The 22,271-nt window shown below is 45.9% G+C and overlaps 2 protein-coding genes, 1 long non-coding RNA gene and 1 other non-coding gene across 4 annotated transcripts; 1 reads left to right on the top strand and 3 right to left on the bottom strand.

The window, feature by feature from the left end:
• Positions 1-522: 522 nt before the first annotated feature.
• lrp3 (low density lipoprotein receptor-related protein 3) lies at positions 523-10,487 on the bottom strand. The gene is made up of 7 exons (XM_003969425.3): positions 10,286-10,487; positions 7,588-7,723; positions 6,904-7,109; positions 5,956-6,572; positions 4,864-5,336; positions 4,647-4,779; positions 523-4,548 (listed from the first exon to the last, which is right to left on the bottom strand). Exons 1-7 carry the CDS (start codon positions 10,359-10,361, stop codon positions 3,736-3,738), a joined length of 2,454 nt encoding a protein of 817 aa, XP_003969474.1. The 5' UTR covers positions 10,362-10,487; the 3' UTR covers positions 523-3,735.
• LOC115251932 (uncharacterized) lies at positions 10,414-11,641 on the top strand. The gene is made up of 2 exons (XR_003890413.1): positions 10,414-10,553; positions 11,345-11,641. It is a non-coding gene; the product is annotated as an uncharacterized lncRNA (long non-coding RNA).
• trnat-agu (transfer RNA threonine (anticodon AGU)) lies at positions 11,406-11,479 on the bottom strand. The gene has a single exon. It is a non-coding gene; the product is annotated as a tRNA-Thr (tRNA).
• A 17-nt stretch (positions 11,642-11,658) lies between the features above and the next one.
• LOC101073610 (dnaJ homolog subfamily A member 2) lies at positions 11,659-18,184 on the bottom strand. Its single transcript, XM_003969408.3, has 9 exons — positions 17,990-18,184; positions 16,867-16,926; positions 14,815-15,044; positions 14,212-14,292; positions 13,984-14,117; positions 13,694-13,890; positions 13,186-13,330; positions 12,806-12,933; positions 11,659-12,724 (listed from the first exon to the last, which is right to left on the bottom strand). Exons 1-9 carry the CDS (start codon positions 18,065-18,067, stop codon positions 12,539-12,541), a joined length of 1,239 nt encoding a protein of 412 aa, XP_003969457.1. The 5' UTR covers positions 18,068-18,184; the 3' UTR covers positions 11,659-12,538.
• Between the last annotated feature and the right edge of the window lie 4,087 nt (positions 18,185-22,271).

Here is a 22,271-nt window from a genome sequence, read left to right as displayed (position 1 = left end):
CATTTTGGACTGAAAAGACAGAAGGACCCCAGTGTAAAAGTAGAATAAGGATCATCCATCCTGGAACACTAACTATCACTAACTTTGGGTGTAATTTACCTGATATACCCAATAAAACTAATTTAAATATATTAAACTCCAGCAATTCAATGGCAAATTGAATTTTTATTTTTTTTTTCTCCCCCATCCCTATGTGTATCGAAAGGAACTTCCACCGATGGTATTCTAGGGGTTAAACTAAGTTGGACGGGCCAAGAAAAACTCTTTCCAGGCAGTTTACTTGCATCCACACAATCATTCATGTCAAACTAAAGAGTGACATGATTCAGGTGGCGGGGGGGTGCCTAATGAAAGGACACTCTTTTGCCCAGATGCCCCCAACAAGTCACACAATGACCACATTGTCCAGCGGGGTTCACCCTCAAGTGGATAGGATGGGATGTTTTTACATAAACAGGTTTTAAAAAAGTGGTCTTGAGAAGTAAAAACACATATTTACTACAGTAAAAACAGCAGCTTTGTTGTGTGTGTGTGTGAGGTTTTTCTTTTTTTTTTTTTAATTAAGCACTCTTCATGATTTCATGGATACAAATACAAGTTGGCATGAATCAAAACACAACACATGTTGACTTCACATGAGGAAACGCTTCAGTTTGAAAGCTAAATAAGAGTGTTGGTGTTTCCCCAACAGCCTTCGTCCAGCCAGTGTGTTTGTCTGCATCAACCTGGATCTACTTTGGTTTCAGGCCACCAAAATAAACTGAAATAGGAAGGCTGCCACGCACAGACAAATGCACTGGAACAAATCTTGTGGAAAACACTCCATCTTTTCTTATAATAATCCCAGAGATTCCCGACAACAGCGACTCCGTTGTCAAATGTCGGCTTCACACAATAAAGTTCAAACGGACAAATTAAATCTTTGAAAGCATCGATGGAACTATCAGAAATTAACAAGAGCAAAGATCAGTAAGGCTTTTTAAAACCAGAAAGGACACCATACATCCTGTCGACGGTATCAAACTGGCATGAAATACAAACAAATATGTGAATATGATGTTGTCGTCGTCTCTACTGGCACATAGCACACAGCAGCCTGCAAGGAGAAAGCACACAACATGGCACAGACAGGAAAAAAGCTGAAGATTTCCCACCACAGAAACTTTACAGTGCAGATAAAAATCCACCAGCATTTGGCTCCAGTTCGTCTTCCTTCCAGCACTCATCTCTTTTCTGTTCCCGCAGCAAAAGAGGCAAAAAAAAAATAAGCAGGATACATTCGTCAGAAATCCGTCAGACTGGGGAAAGTGCCCGTTCTTCCCAACGCAGAGACAGATGGAAGGAAAGGTCTATCAAACGCAGCTCTCCACCGAGCAGTGAAAAATAGAAATCTGTGATAGAAAAGTTCAGCGCAGTTCAGGCAGCAGCAAAACGCCATCACAGCTCCACGCAGGCTCATTCAAATGAGGGGAGGCTTCTTTTCTGGAAGGATTTGGCAACAAGCAGGGCAGAAGGCAACAAACGGACCTGGTGGGCTTGTTGAAACATGACTTTGAACAAATTATAATCACAGGAGTGGAGAATTAATCGGAAACAAGACAGAAGCAGTCTTTTAACTGCTGTCCAGCATTAGAACAACACTGGACACACAGTTGTGTGCAGAATAATAGCAGTCCCACATGACTAACCAGATCTGTCACTGATTTGGGTAGAAATTGTTTTTCTACACACCCAACCTTCATGAAATGTTTTCTCCTCAGTCTGTGTAATTGAATAAATCATTTAGAGGGGTGATTCATGGTAACAACAGTGCGGATTTCAACTACAGACCTCATTCCTTCTGAGAAAACAGAAGCAGGATGAAGCCAGCCCAGGTTTCTCTTGCAGTTCTCTCTGAAAACCAGTTAAATACTCGAAATACTCAAAGAGTTTCTGGGCTGGAAAACCCTGTTTACAGGTGCCAGAGGTTGGTTGACAGGTATGAAGGAGCCCTCAGAAACAGTGAATATACAACATGTGAGTTTAGTGATCCGCAGCAATGGCAAATCCTATAAAAATGAGTAAATACAGATGATGTTATCGTTTTTAAACAGCCCAGTAATTATTTTCTTTCTACTGATTTAGAATATGATATGTAGTGTTTCCAGTGCATGGACATAAAAACTTGTTACAAGGATTCTGAGATTTACTCAGGTTTCCAAACGCTACAATAGTTCTGAACACAACCGGTGGTGATGTTTGGTCCGATTCCACTGGGGAAATGCTCTGGTGACCTTTAACTCATTTTCTCTCTGGCATTTCTTACTGTCGCAGCTCCCAACAAGCAGCTTCAACCCTTCAGACTGACTTTGATCACAAGAGGGAGGAGCTGGACTCAGCCAGGACTGGAGTGATTCACCTCCTTCAGGAGAAGATTATTACTACAGTCACCAGAGCAGACTAAGGACTTCATCCTCTTTCTCTTCCATAGAACCTTCAATGTGTTTCAAGTTGTGACTAAACTGTTTCCCTTAGGTCAGCATTACATTAACATCATGGAGCTGTGGTGGTATAAAATGCTTCTACATCCTCTGAATTATTAACCTTTAGATGGCACCAGGAGGAGCCGTCTCTCCACATTTCCAAGCTTTTGTGCTAATGAAAGCTGACTGCCTGCAGCCATCCCTGTTCTGGACAGAACTAACAGTGATTTTGATGTTCACACTGCTGCATCACAAAGCAAATAAGCAGAAGTCTGATTGCTCACATTAGGGGAGGAACATCCACGTGTAAAAACGGGTGGAAATAAATTAAAACAGCATGTAATCCGTTGAAAGATCCTGAAATGGCAGCTGTCTTACGCCGCGTTCCTCATTTCCTGAGACGCCGTAACCTGTTTGCAGATGTCTCTCAGAGACACCAGCAGAGTCCCAAACCTTCTGCTTCACAACATCTGTTAGAAAAACTCCAACAACAGCAGCAGAAGCCAAAAAAAAGGAAATGCTAGATGTTCCAGTCACACTTTTAGGGACCACAGAGATGTCTGTGGGTCTCTTTTAAAAGCCCTGGGTGCTCAGAGGGGCCAAATGTACAAGATTAGATACAACTTTTCACTATTTTACCAAGATATTTTTTCATGTATATTGGAGATTTGATGAGTGAGAAATTAGTTTAGAGTATATTTTGAGGCACTGCAGGGTTAATTCATGATTCAGTTTGGCAGGAATGACAATTAAACTTCATTTGTTCTTCTTTTGAAGAGTTTTATCATCTCCTCTCTCACGCACAGGATGGGTGCACAACAATATACATCATCAGGCTTTGAAGGCTAAAGAGCGGTGCAAAATTGGCTCCATGAAAGGAGTTTAAGGTGTTCAAAACCCACTGCCTGTGTAGAATTTGTACTGGGTTAATCTGGGGTAAAAATCACAGCACACCTCTGCAGCATCAGCCTATCCTGAGATGAACGGTCCCCGTAAGCAGCGCTGCCAAGGCTCCATGTTCAGAATTCTGAGCTTTTCAATAGAGAGAAAAATACACATTTGATATTATTTGCTTCAGGATGCAAGTTAAGCTAAGGGCAAAGTCTGTGAGGATTCTCACTAATGGTCATTCTGTGAGAGTCACAGGAGGGGCGACTGCACGCGCCCGAAGTTCTGGCCAAGCCGAACCAAAGGCCAAAGGTTCCCGTTTTACCTCTCGGTCCACACCATCACAGAGGTGTGATACTGGAGCAGATTTGGGAGCCAACAGGTCTCAACACGGCGTGATCTCTCGCTCCGAATCTCCTCCCTCATCGTTTAAGGTCCTGTTGAAGCTGCACAATCTGCTTTTGCTCCTCCTCTTCCTCCTCTTCTCATCCCTGCCTCTTGTTTCCCTGCATGGCATTTCTACAGCAACGTGGTGGTTGTTGTCCTCCTCTTTCACAGAAGAAGTTGGTTCAGGTGAGGAAGTCACCTCTTGGCCCTGTGAGTGACAACTGCTTGTAGATGTCTGGGGTTGGGGGGACAGGGGGGATAATGACCCCAGAGAGGAGTAATGTTTCAAAGAAACTCCCTTCAGATTGACAGCCAGCTCCAGAGCCAGTTTCCGTGAGGTCCTGGTACGGCACATGGGGAGATGAGCTTCTTGAGAAGTGGGAGAGGGTCCGTTGAGGGCTGCGGGGGCTCTCTGGAGAGGACTTTGAGGCTCAGACTGTAAAGCTTGGCCATAGACCCTTCTGATGGGTGACAGTTCTATCTCTGACCCTGAGGATGGAAGAGGGGCGGAGCTCTCGGGTGAGTGGGGCTGCAGATCCATCGTGCCTAAGCAGACGGGAAGAGCCCCTGCATCGCTCTCATCCACCGGCCCGCCTCCCGAGCAAGGACCGGACTGGTGCCTTTGTGCGCCCACGGCGTGAAGCCCCAGTGTGACCTGCGTGGACCCGGCAGGATCGAGAAGCATTCGCCTTCCGTTGTGGAAGACGCGCGACCACAGATGCCCGTGAGAGGACAAAGGGTTGCCGCGTCGCGTTGAGTGTCGTCTGATCTGCCGGTGCATCGCCAGCCGCAAATTTTGCAGCACGGAGGCCTAATAAGGGGGTGGGGGACGTCGCATTAATATACCCCGTCCAAAAATAATAACACTGCATTGGCTGGCCACACACTTTAATGCTCTGGATGACGTACCTGGGTGGCGTTGTAGGCTGGAAAATCATCCACAGGTGGGATGAGACCCTGGGCGATTAACTGACTATAAGAGGGCGGAGCTTCCCTTTGAACAAACTCAGCCTCCATACGGGTCATCTGGGTCTCAAAAGCCCTGCGAGACACAAAGAAGAACACCATTGAGACGCAAAGACGCCAGCTGAAGACGGTTACACGCCGATGCGGAAATGTCTTCCACCTGTACTCTCTGCTCCTGAGCGAGTGTAGCTTGAGGGCGCATCCGAGTGCGATGACCAGCAGCAGGCTGCACACCAGGCTGCCGATCAGAGCCGCCGTGATCACCTTCCGGGGCATGGCTGCCAGGCAGTCCCTCTCGTCGCTCCCGTCCAAGCAGTCCTCTTGGCCGTCGCACTGCCACGTTTCGAAAATGCAAAGGTTGGTTCCGCAGTGGAAGTTTCCGGGCTGGCACTCGTAGCAGTTCTTCTCATCCGACCCGTTCGGGCACTGCTTCTGGTTATTGCAGCGCTCTGAGGCTGGGTAGCAGGCCAAAGTGTCCAGGTCGCAAGGAAACTCCCCGGCCTTGCATACCGGACAGCCCTCCTCATCGCGGCCTGTTGGACAGTGCCAGTAGCCATCGCAGCGTTGGTGCTCAAAGAAGCACCCCTGGTCGTCTCCACAAGGGCGCTCGCCGGGAAAACAGTAACCTTTGACCTGCAAAGACACAGTACCAACATGAGACGTGACAAATCTGATCCAAAAGGAGAAAACTGACACAGTATTGACCAGGCATGGGCAAACTAAGGCCCGGGGGCCACACGCGGGCCGTTAAACGTTTTAATCCGGCCCGCCAAACTTGAAAAATTAAATGAATAAACCTTGTTAATGTTAAATTTTCACTGCAATTCTGGTGTTTTCCCACTAGAAAAAAGACAGTCAGGAGGAGAGTGATGGTGATATCCTGAAGGATAACAGAACTTTCAGTACTTTAAAATAGAAATGGTTATTAATTTTTTTTTAAAAGGCACATTTTATTCATTTGATTTTAAGTGTTTTAAGACTCATTCCAAAGTCAGATATTTTGTTGTAATGCTTCTCTTCATTTTCATTTGAAATTAAAGCACATGTTTTCTCCATATCCCAAGATGTGTATTTTTTCTCCAATGAGGTGAGGTTACCAAAGCACTCCATCCATCCATCTGTTCCTGGTCCGGCCCCTTTGTCAAATGTTAGAACCTATTGTGGCCCACGAATCAAAATGTTTGCCCACCCCTGGTCTTGACAGACTGGAATAAAAAGGCTTCGCGTGAAGTGTGGCGGCTGACTGCACTACCTGGTAGGTAGCGTTGAAGCCGTGGCCGGTGCTGCGAGGCTGAGCCAGGTACAGGACGCTCATCTGTCCGCGGCTTGACTCCAGCATCGCCGGCCTCTTGTTGTTATGATGCGACAACACCTGTAAGAGGTGCTCCGCTCGCTGCACCAGGCCGTCGTAGACATGCAGCGAGTCCCCCGGCCCCAGCTGCAGGTCCACCTGCAACACAATGGGCTTGGGGTCCTGGGTGTCCAGCGACCAGGTACATCTCAGCTCAGCCGCGGCGCTCCTGGCAGGCCGGAAAAAGTCCGGGGAAGCAAAGGAGCCGTAGAAATTCCCCAGGTGTTTGCCACAGGTGTTGCCGGGGCAGCCCAGCTCGTCGCTACCGTCCGGACAGTCTCTGGCTCCGTTGCAAAGAAGGCTGGCGGGCAGGCAGCGAGTCGAATGGGCCTGCGTGCACGCGAGGTAGCCCAGGGGGCAGAGGCCAGGCAGGGCTTCGGTGGGAGGGGGGGAGCAGCTGTGTTCGTCCGTGGCGTCGCCACATTCGTCCTGACCGTTGCACTTCCAAGAGCGAGGAAGGCACTTCCCATTCCCACACAGGAACTCATCCGACTGACAGCTGCTCTGGCCCAGGCGACCTGTCGAGGAAAGGAAGTGACAGCCTGAAGAGCAGAGCTGGCAGGAGACAGAGGTTCAGACTTGGAGTCAACTACATTATTCTAGACTCGATGTCAAAACGTAACAGATAATAGTGGGGTTTTTTAAACAGAACTTGCACACAGAGACGCGTGAACATGTACAGGAAATCTGTCAATTTGAATTTTAATCTCAGGGAAATTCACCATTCCTGCCATTAGAGAATGGACGGCTAAAAGTTCAAAACCCACGACAAAATTCCAAATCGCTTTGGAGTTAAAATGAAGATTGGGCGTTCAGAATATTCCAAAGAAGCTTCATCTCCCAGCTCACCTCTGATGTAGGAGAGACGGAAGCCCTGCGCCTGCCCCGAGCTGTTAGTCAGAGAGTGGAAATACAGCCACACACGCCCCCTGGTGGAGATGAAGGGTGGAGGCAGCACAGAGCCACACAGCCTGGACTCCAGGTTCCATGTGGAAGTCAGCAGGAGCCAGTCTCCTTTACAACCGTTCGAGTCTGCCAGGTCAAAATACTGGAAGCTGGACAGGAACACACACTTGTATCAATCAGCAGCAGTAGTGTGTACATGTGTGTGTGTGCGTACAAGTGTGCATGGGTGGGTATGCGTGAGAGAGAGTGCGTGTATGCGGGTATTTCTGCATGTGTGCCTGTGTGTGTATGTGAGAGAGAATGTGTGTGTGCAGGTATGCGTGTGCATGTTTGCATGTTTGTAAGTATGTATGTGTGCACACACAAACACACGCATACATAGGTGTGTGTGTATGTGTGAACGTTTGTGTGTATGCGCACATGCGTGTGCATGCATGTGTGTACGCGTGTGTGTGCATGTACATGTATGTATGTTTGTGCACATGTGGGTGAGAGAAATGCATGTGTTTGTGTGAGAGAGCATGTATTTGTGTGTTTGCCCGCATGTGTGTGCATGCACATGTTTGTTTGTGTGTGGGTCTGTGTATGCATGTGTGTGTTTGCGTTTTTGTGTGTGTGTGTTATTACCTGAGTGTAATAACCTCCCCCTGCCCTCCCTGGATATGCCAGCTACAGTTGACTCCAGCAGGGTAGTTTGAAGGCCACGAAGGACTGTAGATCACACCTCTTCTCTCCGTGTGCAAGTCCACTCGCTCACTGCAGCCTGCTCACACACACACACACACACACACACACACACATATCAGACCCAGATCTGCTCTGACATTTTATTATTCTGTCCTCATTACAATCATCAGAACACACGTGTGGCTCCCCCTCTCAGACCGAGTTGAACCTTTCCTCTCTGATCGGTGCAACCAGTTAAAACGAGGTGTTGCTGGTTAAGCAGCCAACCGCCAACAGCGGTCCTCCTGGCAGCCACGGCAACAACAACATGTCTGCAGCTGTCCTGGCTCTCCTCCTGGGAGCAACGGTGTGCAGAGGAGCACGCAGAGCTCCCAGAAGGAAACGAATCCCATTGTTGCCTCAGCCCAAAGATGTTGTGTTTCCAATCCTGGTATCACACATCAGGGAGCAGAGAGGTGTCCTAACCTGCTGCTGAACTGCACCAGGATGTGGTGAGATAAGACAGACCCCCCCTCCCCACCCCCCCAAGACAGGCCAGCATTATCTTCTACTAGATGCTATCTAAAGGACATCAGCTTCAGCAGGGTCTTTAAAGTCTGGTTCCTACAGTAAGAACACAACCCTGGTGTTTACGTGTATTGCTGCTGCTACACAAACATACAAACAAGCACACTAACACAATAATGCGACTCCTGATGGATGGTTTACACTGTTAAAGACTACTTTAGTGATAAATGTCCCGAAAAAAATGTATCAACTGGGTGATAAACGTTCGATTCCATGTTGCGGATTTGCTTTATTGAAGCGAGGAAACACAGACAAACACTGACAAAGCCCAGTGGTCACGATCTGGAATGAAACACACCTGTATGAAATAGTGGATTAGACACACACACCTGACACACACATCCCAAGATGTCTGCTGGAAGGTACAATTTTATCTGAAGAGTTTAGCAGCGCTGCACCATCAATACCTGTATAAACAGCAAAACTGAGAAAACAGTGAGACACGTATGAACAGCGAGACACGTCTGAACAGTGAGACAGGTCTGAACAGTGAGACACGTCTGAACAGTGAGACACGTCTGAACAGTGAGACACGTCTGAATAGTGAGACACGTCTAAACAGCGAGACACGTCTGAACAGTGAGACACATCTGAACAGCGAGACACGTCTAAACAGCGAGACACATCTGAACAGCGAGACACGTCTGAACAGCGAGACAGGTCTGAACAGCGAGACACGTCTGAACAGCGAGACACGTCTGAATAGTGAGACACGTCTAAACAGCGAGACACGTCTAAACAGCGAGACAGGTCTGAACAGCGAGACACATCTGAACAGCGAGACACGTCTGAACAGCGAGACACATCTGAACAGCGAGACACGTCTGAACAGCGAGACAGGTCTGAACAGCGAGACACGTCTGAACAGCGAGACACGTCTGAACAGCGAGACACGCCTGAACAGCGAGACAGGTCTGAACAGCGAGACAGGTCTGAACAGTGAGACTGAGCTTAATCCGAACCCAATTCTGACCTTAAAACCACGTCTCAACTACCAGACTCTCTGTAGTTGTGAGGACCAAACATGTCCCAAACATGTCCTCACTTGGCAGGTGAAATCATATTCGCAGTCTAGCACGTACAAAAACACACAAGCACACACACACATCCACGAGTGTGATGCCCAAATCTGCTGCATGTTTCTTTTGATTTGCTCATTTTTATACATTGGGGAGGAAACACTTAGTTCAGGTGTCTTTAGTATCTTTCCATTTAACTCAACTTGAATTTAATTCTATGTACATTAAAGTTTGACCAAGAGGAATAAGATAATCACATATTTTACTGATGATCGTGTAGATTACACCCGCCACCATCTAAAGTAATTGTTAACTGTCACTTATTGCCGTTACACTACATTACCCATAATCCTAGAGTGCCACACTGACAGAATGATAGAACTGGGGGCTCTTTATTCTTTTCTGTTATGTCAATTCACAAATTTAGAACCTGTACACAGTAAATCCAATGATTCAACAGAACTCGTTAATTTCCACTGGTGATGCTGGGAGAGTAAATGGGGGGAGTGGGGGGGGCGAGCCTGTGGTTTGGAGCCCGGATTCCTAAACAAAAACAACTTTACTGACAGACAGAAAAAAGGCGTCCAAACTTGTTGCCACGGCGGGTTCCACGCACTCGTGGAAAAATCTGCACTCTGGCTGCTTCCGATGCCACTTGGGGGGAGGGGTGGAGAGGGGAGGGGGTTGACTGACTGCAGAGAAGCAGTGATGTAATGCTGATAACAGCATCACGTTTGGTAAAGAGCATCCATGTTTTCAGACAAACGCTGATCACTTTCCCACCACAGATCGATACGACCGCGGGTCAATACGCCCCCCCCCCCTCTTCCCCCTCCCCTTCCCACCCGATTCGACGGGCTGATGTCATTAATTAGGGCACATTGTCAGGGTGACACAGAGGCAGCACAACAACACCTCGACCTGCGCGGGTGGGAACGTGTCCCGCGGCTGTCTGCTCTGACTGGGATTTCTGCAGCATGACTGCCGCAAAGGGGTCAAACGTGTCCATGTGTGCAGAGCTCCAGCAGTGCGGATGCATTGTTGTGTCTCACCTGAACAGAGCACATCGGCGCCGAGCCACAGCAGTCCGAGCAGCAGCAGCACCACCACCGCCACCGTCCGTCCCATGGTCCACCGGGGACTCCCGCTACGATGTCGGACGCGGCCTGAACCAAAGCGGCCACCTCCAGCATCTGCTTTCAGCGGGGACACACCGCGATCACAGCCGAGGGATCCGTGTTGTGGACAGGCATTGTGTTCTGAGCAGAAGAAGCAGAGGAAAGAGCGTCAAGCTGGATGGAATCTGTCGATGCATTTCCGGTCAGTGTCTGTCGCTTTTTAATTATATTTTTTTTAAATTCCGCATAATTAAAGCTATGATTGACCGACGAAAACGAATTCCAAGCCTTTTTAAGGCTATGTTTAAAAAGTATGCATTTTTTGTCTATTTTTTATTTGACAGTGAATATAAGAAAACCGTTTTTTTGTTGTTTTTTTTAAAGCACATATAAACAGTGAAGTATATTTAGGTGCACGCTAAATTGATCAAATGCATCCTTATAATTTTGTCCACCATTGACTTCAACAGATGATTGGATACATTTTTCATCAAAGTCACCATGAGGAATAAGAATGGATTCAAATGTCATTAAAATAAATAGAAAGCACTTATTTGTGTACTGTAATTGCGTCAGTGGGTTGAATTAATTTCGTAAATATTGTTTTAAACACACGTCAATGTGATATGATGAATAAGCTTTTATTATGAAGACGTGCGTTTGTAATTTCCGCTTACTTTCAAGCGGTCAAAATTGGTGCAATTACTCCTGTAAAATTATTGTTTTACTTATGGAAGTTGTTGCCGGAGATGTTCAAACATCGCTGTGATGCTCTGACTATCCTATGTTTTAATTTTTGGAATTTGTGTGAGGGGCCTTTCGTGAATATTAATGAGCATTCGATTTTATCATAGTATTCTACCGCCACTGTGTGGCCAACGTTTAGTATTGAGTCAGCTATTATGTGCGCTTATTTTTGTACACACCTGGGGCATATACAGTATGTGTATTTTTGTTTCTATTTATCGTGTGTGTGATTGTGTTTGTTTTCAGACCCAAACAACTAGTAAAAAGAAAACTAGCTGAAGCGGGAAATAAAGGGACCTTATACCGAAGGCACCGCTGGGATTCGAACCCAGGATCTCCTGTTTACTAGACAGGCGCTTTAACCAACTAAGCCACGGCGCCATTGATGCAAGAAAACCCGAAAATAACTGGTTAAAATGACAACAAAACTAACTCGACGTAATTATTTGTGAGACGATTGTTTGGATAGGGCTACTGACATAAGATATTCCTACTGTGAAACCAACACGGATGATAAGGCAGATGTTTTTTTAAAAAAAAAAACCCACAGCAAAAAAGCCTTTTAAAGGATATTTAGCGATTTATTTGTCATTATAGACATTCTTAGGAAGTCTGCTGCTCTGATGTTTGAGGTGCAGGAACCAAAGCTTATTTTTACATGCACGTGGCCTTAGCACATAGACTATACATTTGTCATTTCACGAATTTGTCGAAAAAGAAAAAAAACAAAACAAATTACACAGCTTTAAATACAGCAGCTGATGAAGCTTACCAATAACCAGTTCAATGATATACACAAACCAATTTTGGCTTTCATTAAAATATAAAGAGTAAAAAAAAAAAAAAGAAAAAAAGAGACATAAAATCCAAACATTTCCTACAAATGGTGCAGAGAAGACGAATCATGAAAGTCCAGACCTGCACACCACATTGTCCTGCTGCTTTGTTTGCACCTTGGTTAGTTCTTAAATTATTGAAAACACTAGGAAAGAAAATGGAAGTCACACATTTTCGTCGGTTCATCTGGAGTTCACATTAGCAAATAACAAATTTAAACAGGAGGGAGACGAGAAGGGATAAAGCTTCAAGTTGGACTTTAGAACTGGCCCGCCATGGCCTCCAGAACACTCCTCTGCTGCTTGATTTCACCGGGGCGACCTTATTCTGATACATTTTACGTAAAGTCTACCTGAAGCTGCTGAAAGTGTCTAAATCAATTTTAAGTGCAGTGCAAAACCTTGCATCTGGCTGTCCCCGTGCGAGTTTCTCAGACAAAGATCGAGTTCTCCCCATCGTTTCAATGTGTTTCACTGCATCTGTGTCGGAGGAACTGCCCAACGCCTTCAGACTGACCTAAATCTTTTCTCTTTTTTTTTTTTTTTAACCCCAACTTTTATCTCCTCCCCAAGCAGAACCTAATGATGCTGACAAGTTGTTACACTACTGGTGGGCGCACTGCACCCCCGGCCCGTGGTGGCCGCCCTCGTCGTCAGAGCTGTCGTTGTAGGCCTCTCTGCGTTTACTTGATGAGCTCTGGCTTGCGTCGAAATCCTGCAGATCGACCTCTTCCGTGTCTGCGGTGATGATGGGTGGTTCTGATCGTGAGGGCAACATGTCCTCCAGCTCCTGCGTGGGGGAAATGAATCAGATTCACCATGCAGAGGGACCACTGTTTGCAATGCTTAGAAAACAACGTGTCCCACATACCACAAGCTTCTCAGGGCTGATCCAGTTGTTCTGAGGGAACTGGACATCGAACTTGACGTAAAGATCTCCCTTGTCGAAGGGGTTTCTGTACTGTGGCATCCCCTCTCCTCGCACCATCCTGACTGAGCCTGGGGGCAGGAAAAACACTCAGTGGACTCAGACTTTCTCCAGCTTGGATTTGATTCATGGGGCAGAATTTAATCACATTTTTGGACCTTCAGGAGAAAAGATTAATGCTTTGCAGGACTCTCCTTTTAAAAGACCCTTCAACTTATCCCAGATCACATCTGGACAAAGGTAAGTTACTGGGTCTCGGGAGGACATTACACAGTTCTTCCAAACACGTTGACAACAGTTGAGGAGAGCGAATTAGAGCTGACCTGGTTCGATGACTTTGCCAGCAGGGTACTTGACAACAATTTGTCTCCCATCCAAGTGTTTGATCAGAAACTGGCAGCCACACAGCGCTTCCACCAGCCCGATCTTGTGGTTTATGAACAGATCATTTCCATCTCGCTTGAAGGTCTGAAATTGAGAAAAATCACAGTTACAATGGGTGTTTTACCATTTATGAAGGCTGAATGCCCCTAATTCTGTTGATTAAGGTCACAACTGTGAGGACTGTAAGTAGCCTAATCTGAAAATGGGTTTATTGCTCCCGAGGTAGTGGATGGCTGACACACAAGGTGTGGGCGCGCCCCCTGCTGGGTACGCTGTGAACTGTAATTATGATTGCTGATGGAAATGAAATGACTTAAATTTCTACTCCGAAGAAGCAGCCGTCTGTTGATTGGAGGGTTTGGGATTTTCCTCATTTGCCCGTTTCATACAATCTTGGCCATAGAAACTTGGTTCTGAATTTGGTTGTTTGTGAAAAGGCCGACCTACCTCGTGATCCTTCTCTTGCAGGACGAGGACTATATCTCCGGGCTCCACGCCGGGCGCCTGGTCAGCTTCGCCACCGAAGGTTATTTTTTGCCCGTGCTTCATTCCTTTGTCCACGTGCACCTCCAGAATCTTCACTTCCTTCACAACTTTCTTGCCTTCACATTTTTTGCAGCGGTCTTTCTCACTGATAACTTCACCTGGAGCGAGTTAAAGGCAGCGCACAAGCGTCAGGGTGACCTCTGCTCCAACGCTTCGCAGGACGGCCGAGCTCCACGTCGCCGGCTACTCACCTTCTCCATTACAATCGGTACACACAGACTGCATCTGTTGGACCATTCCAGGTGCCAGCTGTCTGATCATGACCCGCATGCCACGGCCCCGACACGTTGCACACTTCTGCACGGCCCCCGTCTTCCCTCCCTGCCTGCAGACGCACACAAAGAAACGGGCCGCAGGATTAGAGAACATATACGATCATCGTGAACGCTGGACCAGAAACGCTCATTCGACAAACTCACCCATTACAGGTGCTGCACAGCACGTTCTTGCTAAGCTGGAGCTTAGTCGTTTTTCCGTTGTAGAGGTCCTCCAGAGAAACCCTGGAGAAAGACCAGAACCCTGCTCAACTGGGCCTCTTTCAAGTTCTTATGCGAGGGGAATAAATACCTTCTAATCTGCACAAAGCCACTCAAATTACAGTGTCCTGAATGTTGCCCTGAACCAACCGTTTCAACATCTCAAATCGACCCCTCGGGAACCTTAACAGCAAGTGATAGAAACTGCTCAGAGGGGGGTAAACGTGACCCATAGATCAGCCCCAATGACCCTTTAATCTTAGTTCTGCCTGTTCGGCACAACAGACCATTAATATAGTGTCTGCTGTTCTATTCTCCTCTACCTGGCCGTTCATTAACAGGAAGCCCGCTCTTATGACTTCCTGTTGAAGGTAGTTTATCCTGCAACCCTGATCAGGGATAAAGCGGTAGAAGATGGAGGGTAAAAATCTGGCCTGACATTTTACAGACCGCTTCAGGGCCTTGTTGGGGTTGAAATGATGGGATGTTGAAAGGGATCTAGAGTTAGAGTGTGTATGCAAAAAAGGCTGAAGGATGAGCTCATACTTGAGGGGGTGAACCATGTCTTCGCCTCTCCGTCGACCCCCGTTCCTGGAGCGACTTCCGTGGCCACCCATAAATCCAAAGAGTCCGCCGCCAAAGATGTGGGAAAAGATGTCATCCATTCCAGGGCCACACCCGCCGCCTTCCCGCAAGCCTTGTTCTCCATATCGGTCGTAAAGTTCCTTCTTTTCGGGGTTGCTCAGCACCTCGTAGGCAAAGCTGATTTCTTTAAACTGTTGAGAGGGAAAAGGGGGGGGGGGGAAATGAGTCTTCATTTCTGCTGTGGATCAAAGTGCATCAGAACTTCTGCAACAAGTTTAGAGAAAATTTAGCCTTTAACTTTATGAGTCATCTGAAAGACGACAAGAACGAGCTTTTAAGAAATTACAATCAGTCATGTTCTGCCGACGTACCGTTGAGCAAGGCACCAAACGCCCAAATGCTCACATAAGGCCGTGCAATGAGCTAGAGACTAATTCAGGGGTGCACCCACCTCACCCTCAAGGAATAAAGCCAGGTTTCAGTTCAGGACGCCCACGCAAGTAATATACTTAAATCACAAGGTTAAGATGATCGTTTCAAGGCCTCGTTCACTAACACAAATGACTTAGCAACCCCCCCCCCCCCGGATACAAATGTTACTGGTGTATCGGTGTGTTTCCACTGGGGACAGGAAGGTTCTACCTCCTTATACCTGAACCGTTCCCCCCACATGTAGGAGGTGGAGACTACGAGCGAGAGGAGCCCAACATCGTGCTCCAGGTTTAGCCAAGCGGCACTCAGCAAAGCTCAAGCCCCACCCAGGCGTTTTTCAGGGCCAATCTAATGACCTACCCCCACAGCGGGGACTCAGTTAGGCCCCCTAAAAGTTCCTGTAAATGGCAAAAGTTCCTGCAGTGACGTGGACGAACGACCCGAGCCCTGGAAAACTACCCCAAAGCTCCTGCGGTGGCCTTAGGTTGCTGAAGAAATGTTTCCCAAATTTTAAAAAGCACGACAGACAGAACACGAACAAACACACACACCCCGCCCCCGTATGAAAGGTCACGAGGAAATTCATTATTGTGGCCAGCCTCTGGTCTTGTTCTTCCTCATTTGATTGAGGATGATTCCAAATTGATTCTCAGAGGGTCACACTGATCATCCTTCCAGGATTGAGCTCTCAACCATCCAACGATGTCATCAGTAAAGCCTTTGTATTTATATTTCTGTTGATATGCAATGTGTGAATCAAGAGTTCCCTTTAAGTTTGAACCATTAAACGTCTCACAGAAAACTGCATCCTGTTCAATTATCACGTTTTCTTAAAACTTCTATGAACATACAGTATTTTTTCTAACTAGAAACCATGTTAATTATCAGGAGTAGAGCTCAGGTTGAGCCACGCGTTGGCAAAAATTGCTGAAAACGACAATGAATGATACCGCAGACGAGACGCGGCTCCGCTGTGGGACTGATGAAATCCCAGTGACTCTTTTCTCAAATTGAATCCTTTTTTGCTTCGACCAACTCTCAGAGTCAGCCTGACAAGTCACAGCTGCTAACTGTTTCATTCTCAAAGGTAGGTCATGAAAACACTGAAAGGATTAGGCCCAGTGTTGCTGCTCTCGTCTGTGTTGCGTCAAAGCTTCAGGCAAATATTCATAAGGAGCGTTAACACACCACCCAAAACAAAAATAGCAGGGAGAAAATTTCAACAATTCAGTCAGCTAACCTATAATCTGAGCAGGTTAAAAACATTGTTTCCAAAGGGGTGGACTATTTAAAACACTTCAGTGGGACGTTGAATCCATTCAAAGTGCAGAGAAGTAACAGTTATTTTCTATGCGCATCTTCTCTTCGGCAGCTTTTATCCCAAGGAGCCGTTGTGTCCCTGCTGAGCAGCCCTCTGGAGAGGCAAAAGGAACAATCTGTGGTCTCAGGAGTCACCTCAATGATCATATCAGAACATGACAAAGGCCCGAGGCCCTTATTCTCCCATTATAATCAATAAAAACACCCAGAAACAGGGAGCAAGGCCAGCGGTCCCCAACCAGGCGATTACCGACCCCTCACCTTGTCACCAGCATTGGGATTCTTGTCAGGATGGTATTCTTTGGCCAGTTTTCGGTAAGCCTGCGAACACACAAGTGTTTTAATCCTCATTTCACTGCACACAAACCCACATGGTTACACGTATTTACACGTGCTCAAATAGGAAATAACGGCGCCTGCGCGACATTAATACATTTCTTTGAGTATTTTACCTTAAGGACAAACAAAATAATAATAATCAACACAGTCGAATGTTACATTTATCCGCGACCAAAGCTTTAGGTAAACGCGTATGGCCAAACTAGCATACACGGCTAACAAAAGCCAAAATGGCGTTTTTGATAAAGATACAGTCATTTACGAAAACAGATCTCCCTGTTTGTGAAATGACGTCAACTGAGAACTTTAAAATACGCTTTGTCACAGCTAAATGCATGATTGTATTCAACCTAATATAGCATTACGACATGTGTGTTGCGACCCAATGTGTACGATTTATCCATCTAGTTCAGGCCAACGTGAACATAGTAAACTTAAAGAACGAAATTGTATATTAGTAATAGCAGAGACTATTATAATCATTAACTGTAGCTTTGGCATTATCGATGTCGTCGGGCGACCGAGACAGACTCAAAGGAGCCGGAAGTAGATTTTAAATGATATTATATTATATATTGTCGGCTTTTTAAATCATTCTTATCGTTTAGTTACGTCTGTACTCAAGACAGTGAGATAGTCGTCAACAAAAAGCGGTATTTAATTTTATTGATCTTCAATGGTTAATATGATCAACAGCCGGGCCGATGCTACTTTCATTTAGCTAGCATGGCGCTTATCTAACGACATGTTTTCCATCTTTTTTTTAATCTAACATGAGATTTCTGTACAGTTTAATGATACAACCTAAGTTCAAACTGACTGTATGAACAAATGGGTTGCAAACCGTTTGTCAATAGCCATCCTGTAAACATTGGGGTGATGATGTTACACCATCTTCCAGGCCGGTTAGCTTGCTATCAGACTAGCCTCGTTCAAAGCTAGCATTAGCTAGTGACGCATAGCTAGGTATTTTCACAGGGTTGCGATTCCTACCAGGTTACATACAACGATATCACCGTCGTCTCGGGCTTCTTCGTGTAATTACCTTTTTTAGTTCGTTTTCAGACACGGATGGAGACACTCCGAGGATGTCGTATAGCTTCGTGTCGACAACATTCGCCATAGTGTTGCTGTGGATGTTGCTTCAGCAGCTACTGGTTGGACAAAGAGAAAGTGCCGGCGGAACTCGCAGCCGTTCATAGACTGAGCGCTTGTCTCGTGCCAGGCCTGCGCACACTCGAGCACCTGCGTCTGCTGCGCAGTGCATGCTGGGAAGACGCGAGTTTCCCCGCCCACCAAAGAATTTAGACGGAAGTCAATCAATGAGCGAATATAATCATATATGTTCAAATATCACAATAATTAATAATTAATTGTTACATAATTAGGAATGCCAGGGAGAAACTGATAGGGTATATTAGCTTCCAGAAAATGGCAGGCAGACGCTTCCAAAAGTTTAATTAACTATGCATTTTCGAATAACTGCATTCCTCATCAGGGCTTTGCCCCAGGACTCTAAACCTTTACTGTTCAACTCCAGTTCATTGCAGGACCATCTACTCATGCACACACATCTTGGGGCATTTTAGACTCTAGTTAAAGTAATAAATGTACACATACTTTGTGTGTGTAAGGAAAAGTCTGTGTTGAAACCTGAAATCAACCCGAGCACCCAAAGCCTTCATGCAGCCGTGCTAACCATTACAGCTGCATTAACCGGCAGAAAGGCTGACGTTTCCTGCATTGACTGTGGGCCAGCTGCCACTTTAACACCCTATTTTAGCATGTGGCAAATGGTAAATAAATGGCAGGTATTGAAAGTTCTGTCTTCTTCATTTCCAGGTCCTTTTATAGTTTAAATAACTAAAGTCAAAGTGGACATTTTGAAGCATGGGTGTTAAAGTGTTAAATGATGAATATTCCTCAGTAAGGCCTAAAAAGGTCATCTTTGTTTTTTTCTTTATTCATCGTCCATTTGAAGTTTAACATCCCAGTTAAAAATAAAAATAATTAAAAATAAAAATAAAAAATAACATAGCCTTAGCCAGACTGGGTCCCATTTACCATGCTGTGAGATTCACAGGTTCACCTTTCAGGACGCTGTACTTTATCCTCACTTGCTGGATTTTCTTCCCTTAATACTTGGAGGTTACAGCAGTATTATAACCTAATTTATAAGGTTATTGTAGGTACGCTACCTTCATACCTCTGCTTAAAGTTTACTGCTGTCCAGATTACAGATAACCTTAGAACCAACAGTTGGCAGTGGTTTAAAGTTCCCTTTATGAGGAGCGAGTTAGGGAAGAAGACCCTCTCCTACTGAGGGTCCTGGAATGACCTGCAAGTCAGGTTTTGGATGGGGTCTTTCATCCCTTTTTCAGGTTTTCAACATTCTCTCCAGTCACCAGCGGCCCCAGTGATACCGGGTGTTGAAGAGGTGTGGGGTGTTTGATGTTTCCCGTTTCGTTTCATTGTGTTTTTTCACATCGATTAACATTTTTGACTGTTTTTTGTTCTGTGTAGGTTTGCTTGTTTTTGTACTCCTGCTCTTCCTGACTGACATCCTTGTAAAAAAAGATTGTTGAACCTCAAAGAATTCTTCTTGGATAAAAAAAAAAGGAATTAAAATGTTAGTCTCTAATACAAAAGTTTCGGTTCCCTTATGTTAAAATTGCCCTTTATTTTGCCAGATTTTGAAAAATGGTCTGGGTAATATCAAAATGTTATCTTTCTTTCTTGGGAAAAGCACACAGTTAAGACTTTCATTCTCCCAACAGGCTCCTTTAGGCTGAACATCCATCTTCCACCTTCGGCTCCTCTATGAGGCCACTTCTGCACTCCCCAGCTGGATGGCAACTACAGTATATCATCACAGTGTGTCCAGGGTCCGTCTGGAAGTGTCCAGCTGGCTCACCCGTGGCGCCTGTGCTGCAGGTTCTTCTCAGATTTGCAATATCTCCATACTATTGTCATTGGGGCTAGCCTAGTTTCCTATGAGGAATCTTTTCAGAGGAGTCAAGTCCCCCCAGATTTTCTGATCTATTTCTGGTGATAAATGACACCTCAGCCCTACTAACACACATGCATTTGAGTTTACTTTGAAAAACTTAAAGTTAATGTACTGCTGCGTCACCCAGTATGCAAAATCCTAACTTGTGGAGAAAAAGAAGCTGAACCTGCTGCATGCTAATGTGAGGGGTGTACACACATCTGCCCCTACCCCCACTTGAAGGGTCTGATCCCAGCCTTGTACATCTGCTTCCTGAATACACACCCAATGTAAGAAGAGAGCAACCCAGAAAAAGTCAGTGAAAGTGTGGACTGTTGAGTCCCATGAGAGAATGTTTCCCAAAAACAGACTGGGAGACACTTTACAATGATGATAATGTCAACAGCATCATGGATTATAGTAACCTCTGGTTGGAGCCACCCTGGAGAGTATGTTGTTTCTCCAAAATAAAAAGCTTTGGGTGACCTCTGAGCCTGACGCCCTGCTGGATAAGAAGTAGAGGGCTTTCATGACAGGGACAGAGAGGACCTCAAGTGTAAGATCAGCTGGGCCAAGGAGAGATCCAAGAAAAAGCTGGTGTGGCGGCTGCAGCTAAACAACGCGTGATGTTCTGGACCTCTCTGGACTGGAGTCTGGACAGTGGGAGGAGAACAGCACTGGGCCAATCAGCTGGATCTGGTCTTTAATAGATTTGATTCCAACCACATTCCCATCTGCCATCTTTCCTCCTTCTCTCTCTTCATACAGCTCCAGTGCAGCAGACACCACCATCCCCCGGTAATCATCACCATTATCATCTCAACCTCCACCCAGCCTGTCACCTCCCCTCTTCACACCTCCCCCTTCCCAAACTCACACCACCCCTGCTGTCTTCTCCAAAACCTAGTGTGTTGAGTAGCACTAGATCTTTGTAGCGCTTCACCCTTTCTAACTTTTGTCTCTTATGTCCCTGATATACTTGAAGGACGCAGTGTCAACCGTGACAGCACCTCCTGTGTTCAGTAGTGAACACTCCTGTTGCCTATAGTCCTAACATCAGGGTGGATGATGAGGTCATGGACTTGCTGGAGGTGCTGAATTACTCTGAGACTGCTGGCAGTGCCATGACAATCATGTTTTCCTACGTCTCCAGCACCTTCAACACCATTCGGCCATCTGTTCTGCAAGGGAAGCTGTTGGGGGGCTGGAGTGGATGGGGAACTGACTGCATGGGCTACTGACTGCCTCACCAACAGACCAAGGATGTGAAGTTGCGCAACTGCGTGCCTGAGGTGATCTGCAGCACACCTCACTTCACATACAACACCGGCAGTTTATCAACTCCAGATGTTTTCTGACGATTCAGCCATCGTTGGTCGTGTGTGAGGGGAATGAGCTGGAGCCTAGGTCAATAAGTGTTGACATCCACGCAAGGAAACGGAATTCCTGCGGTCGTTCCGTTACATGAAATGCACGTGGACGCTTTATCTCGACTAGTCTGAATGCCACACCCAGAAAGCTCGGTTGTGAGTTGACTTACAGATGGTTAGACGTCCTTCTGCGGCAGACCGATACCAGTGCAAAGGAGATCGTCGATCTTTCAGTCCCACTGCTGTAAAACCATACAACTCAACAGTTTAGTTAGTCTGCGCTGTACAATAAGTAACAATAAAGCGGAATAAATCCCATTTGGTCTATTTACCTGTACTGGCCTTCTTACATAATATAGTTTTATTTTCTATTTCTACATGTGATGAGAGTGATAGATGTGGTCAGCACTTTTGTTGGCCATAATCTGTGTAGACATAAGTATTTGAGTATCTAGGATTATTAATTTCTGTACTAGAAATATCTTGTGGGAATTCGGGAAAGATGATGCAGATATTTTCTTCTGGTCTCTTTTCATCAGAAAATGAATTTTTTATCGTCACGTTTTGAACTAAAGAAGCCTTAGAGGCCAAATGCCAGCTGACTCTCCAATTGACCTTAATTAATTACTATAACCAGGATGTCTTGTGTAATCCTGGTTATTAATACACATGAAGGGGAGGAATTTCCTTAAAAAAAAATCATGTACCGTATCCAACATGTTCCACTGGGATTTGCAAACAACCTTGATAACTGATCACATAGGTGGGACAGGTTTATTAGGGTGTAAGTGATGTACAGCTAACCTAATCTTGTGTTTTGTACCTCTCGCGAGGCTCTTGTCACATGGAGCGCATTCCCACCCCTGGATGACGTATCGTGGCAATAAAGGAATTTGTAAACCCTTTGCACCCCAGGAACAGACTGTTCCAGTGGCTGCCATCTGGTCGCCGGTACTGCAGCATCGAGG

The sequence above is a fragment of the Takifugu rubripes genome, chromosome 13 (assembly GCF_901000725.2).
Source record: "Takifugu rubripes chromosome 13, fTakRub1.2, whole genome shotgun sequence".
Lineage (NCBI taxonomy): Eukaryota > Metazoa > Chordata > Actinopteri > Tetraodontiformes > Tetraodontidae > Takifugu > Takifugu rubripes.
The sequence above is the reverse complement of the archived record's forward strand: the minus strand, read 5'-3'. Positions and strand labels throughout refer to the sequence as shown.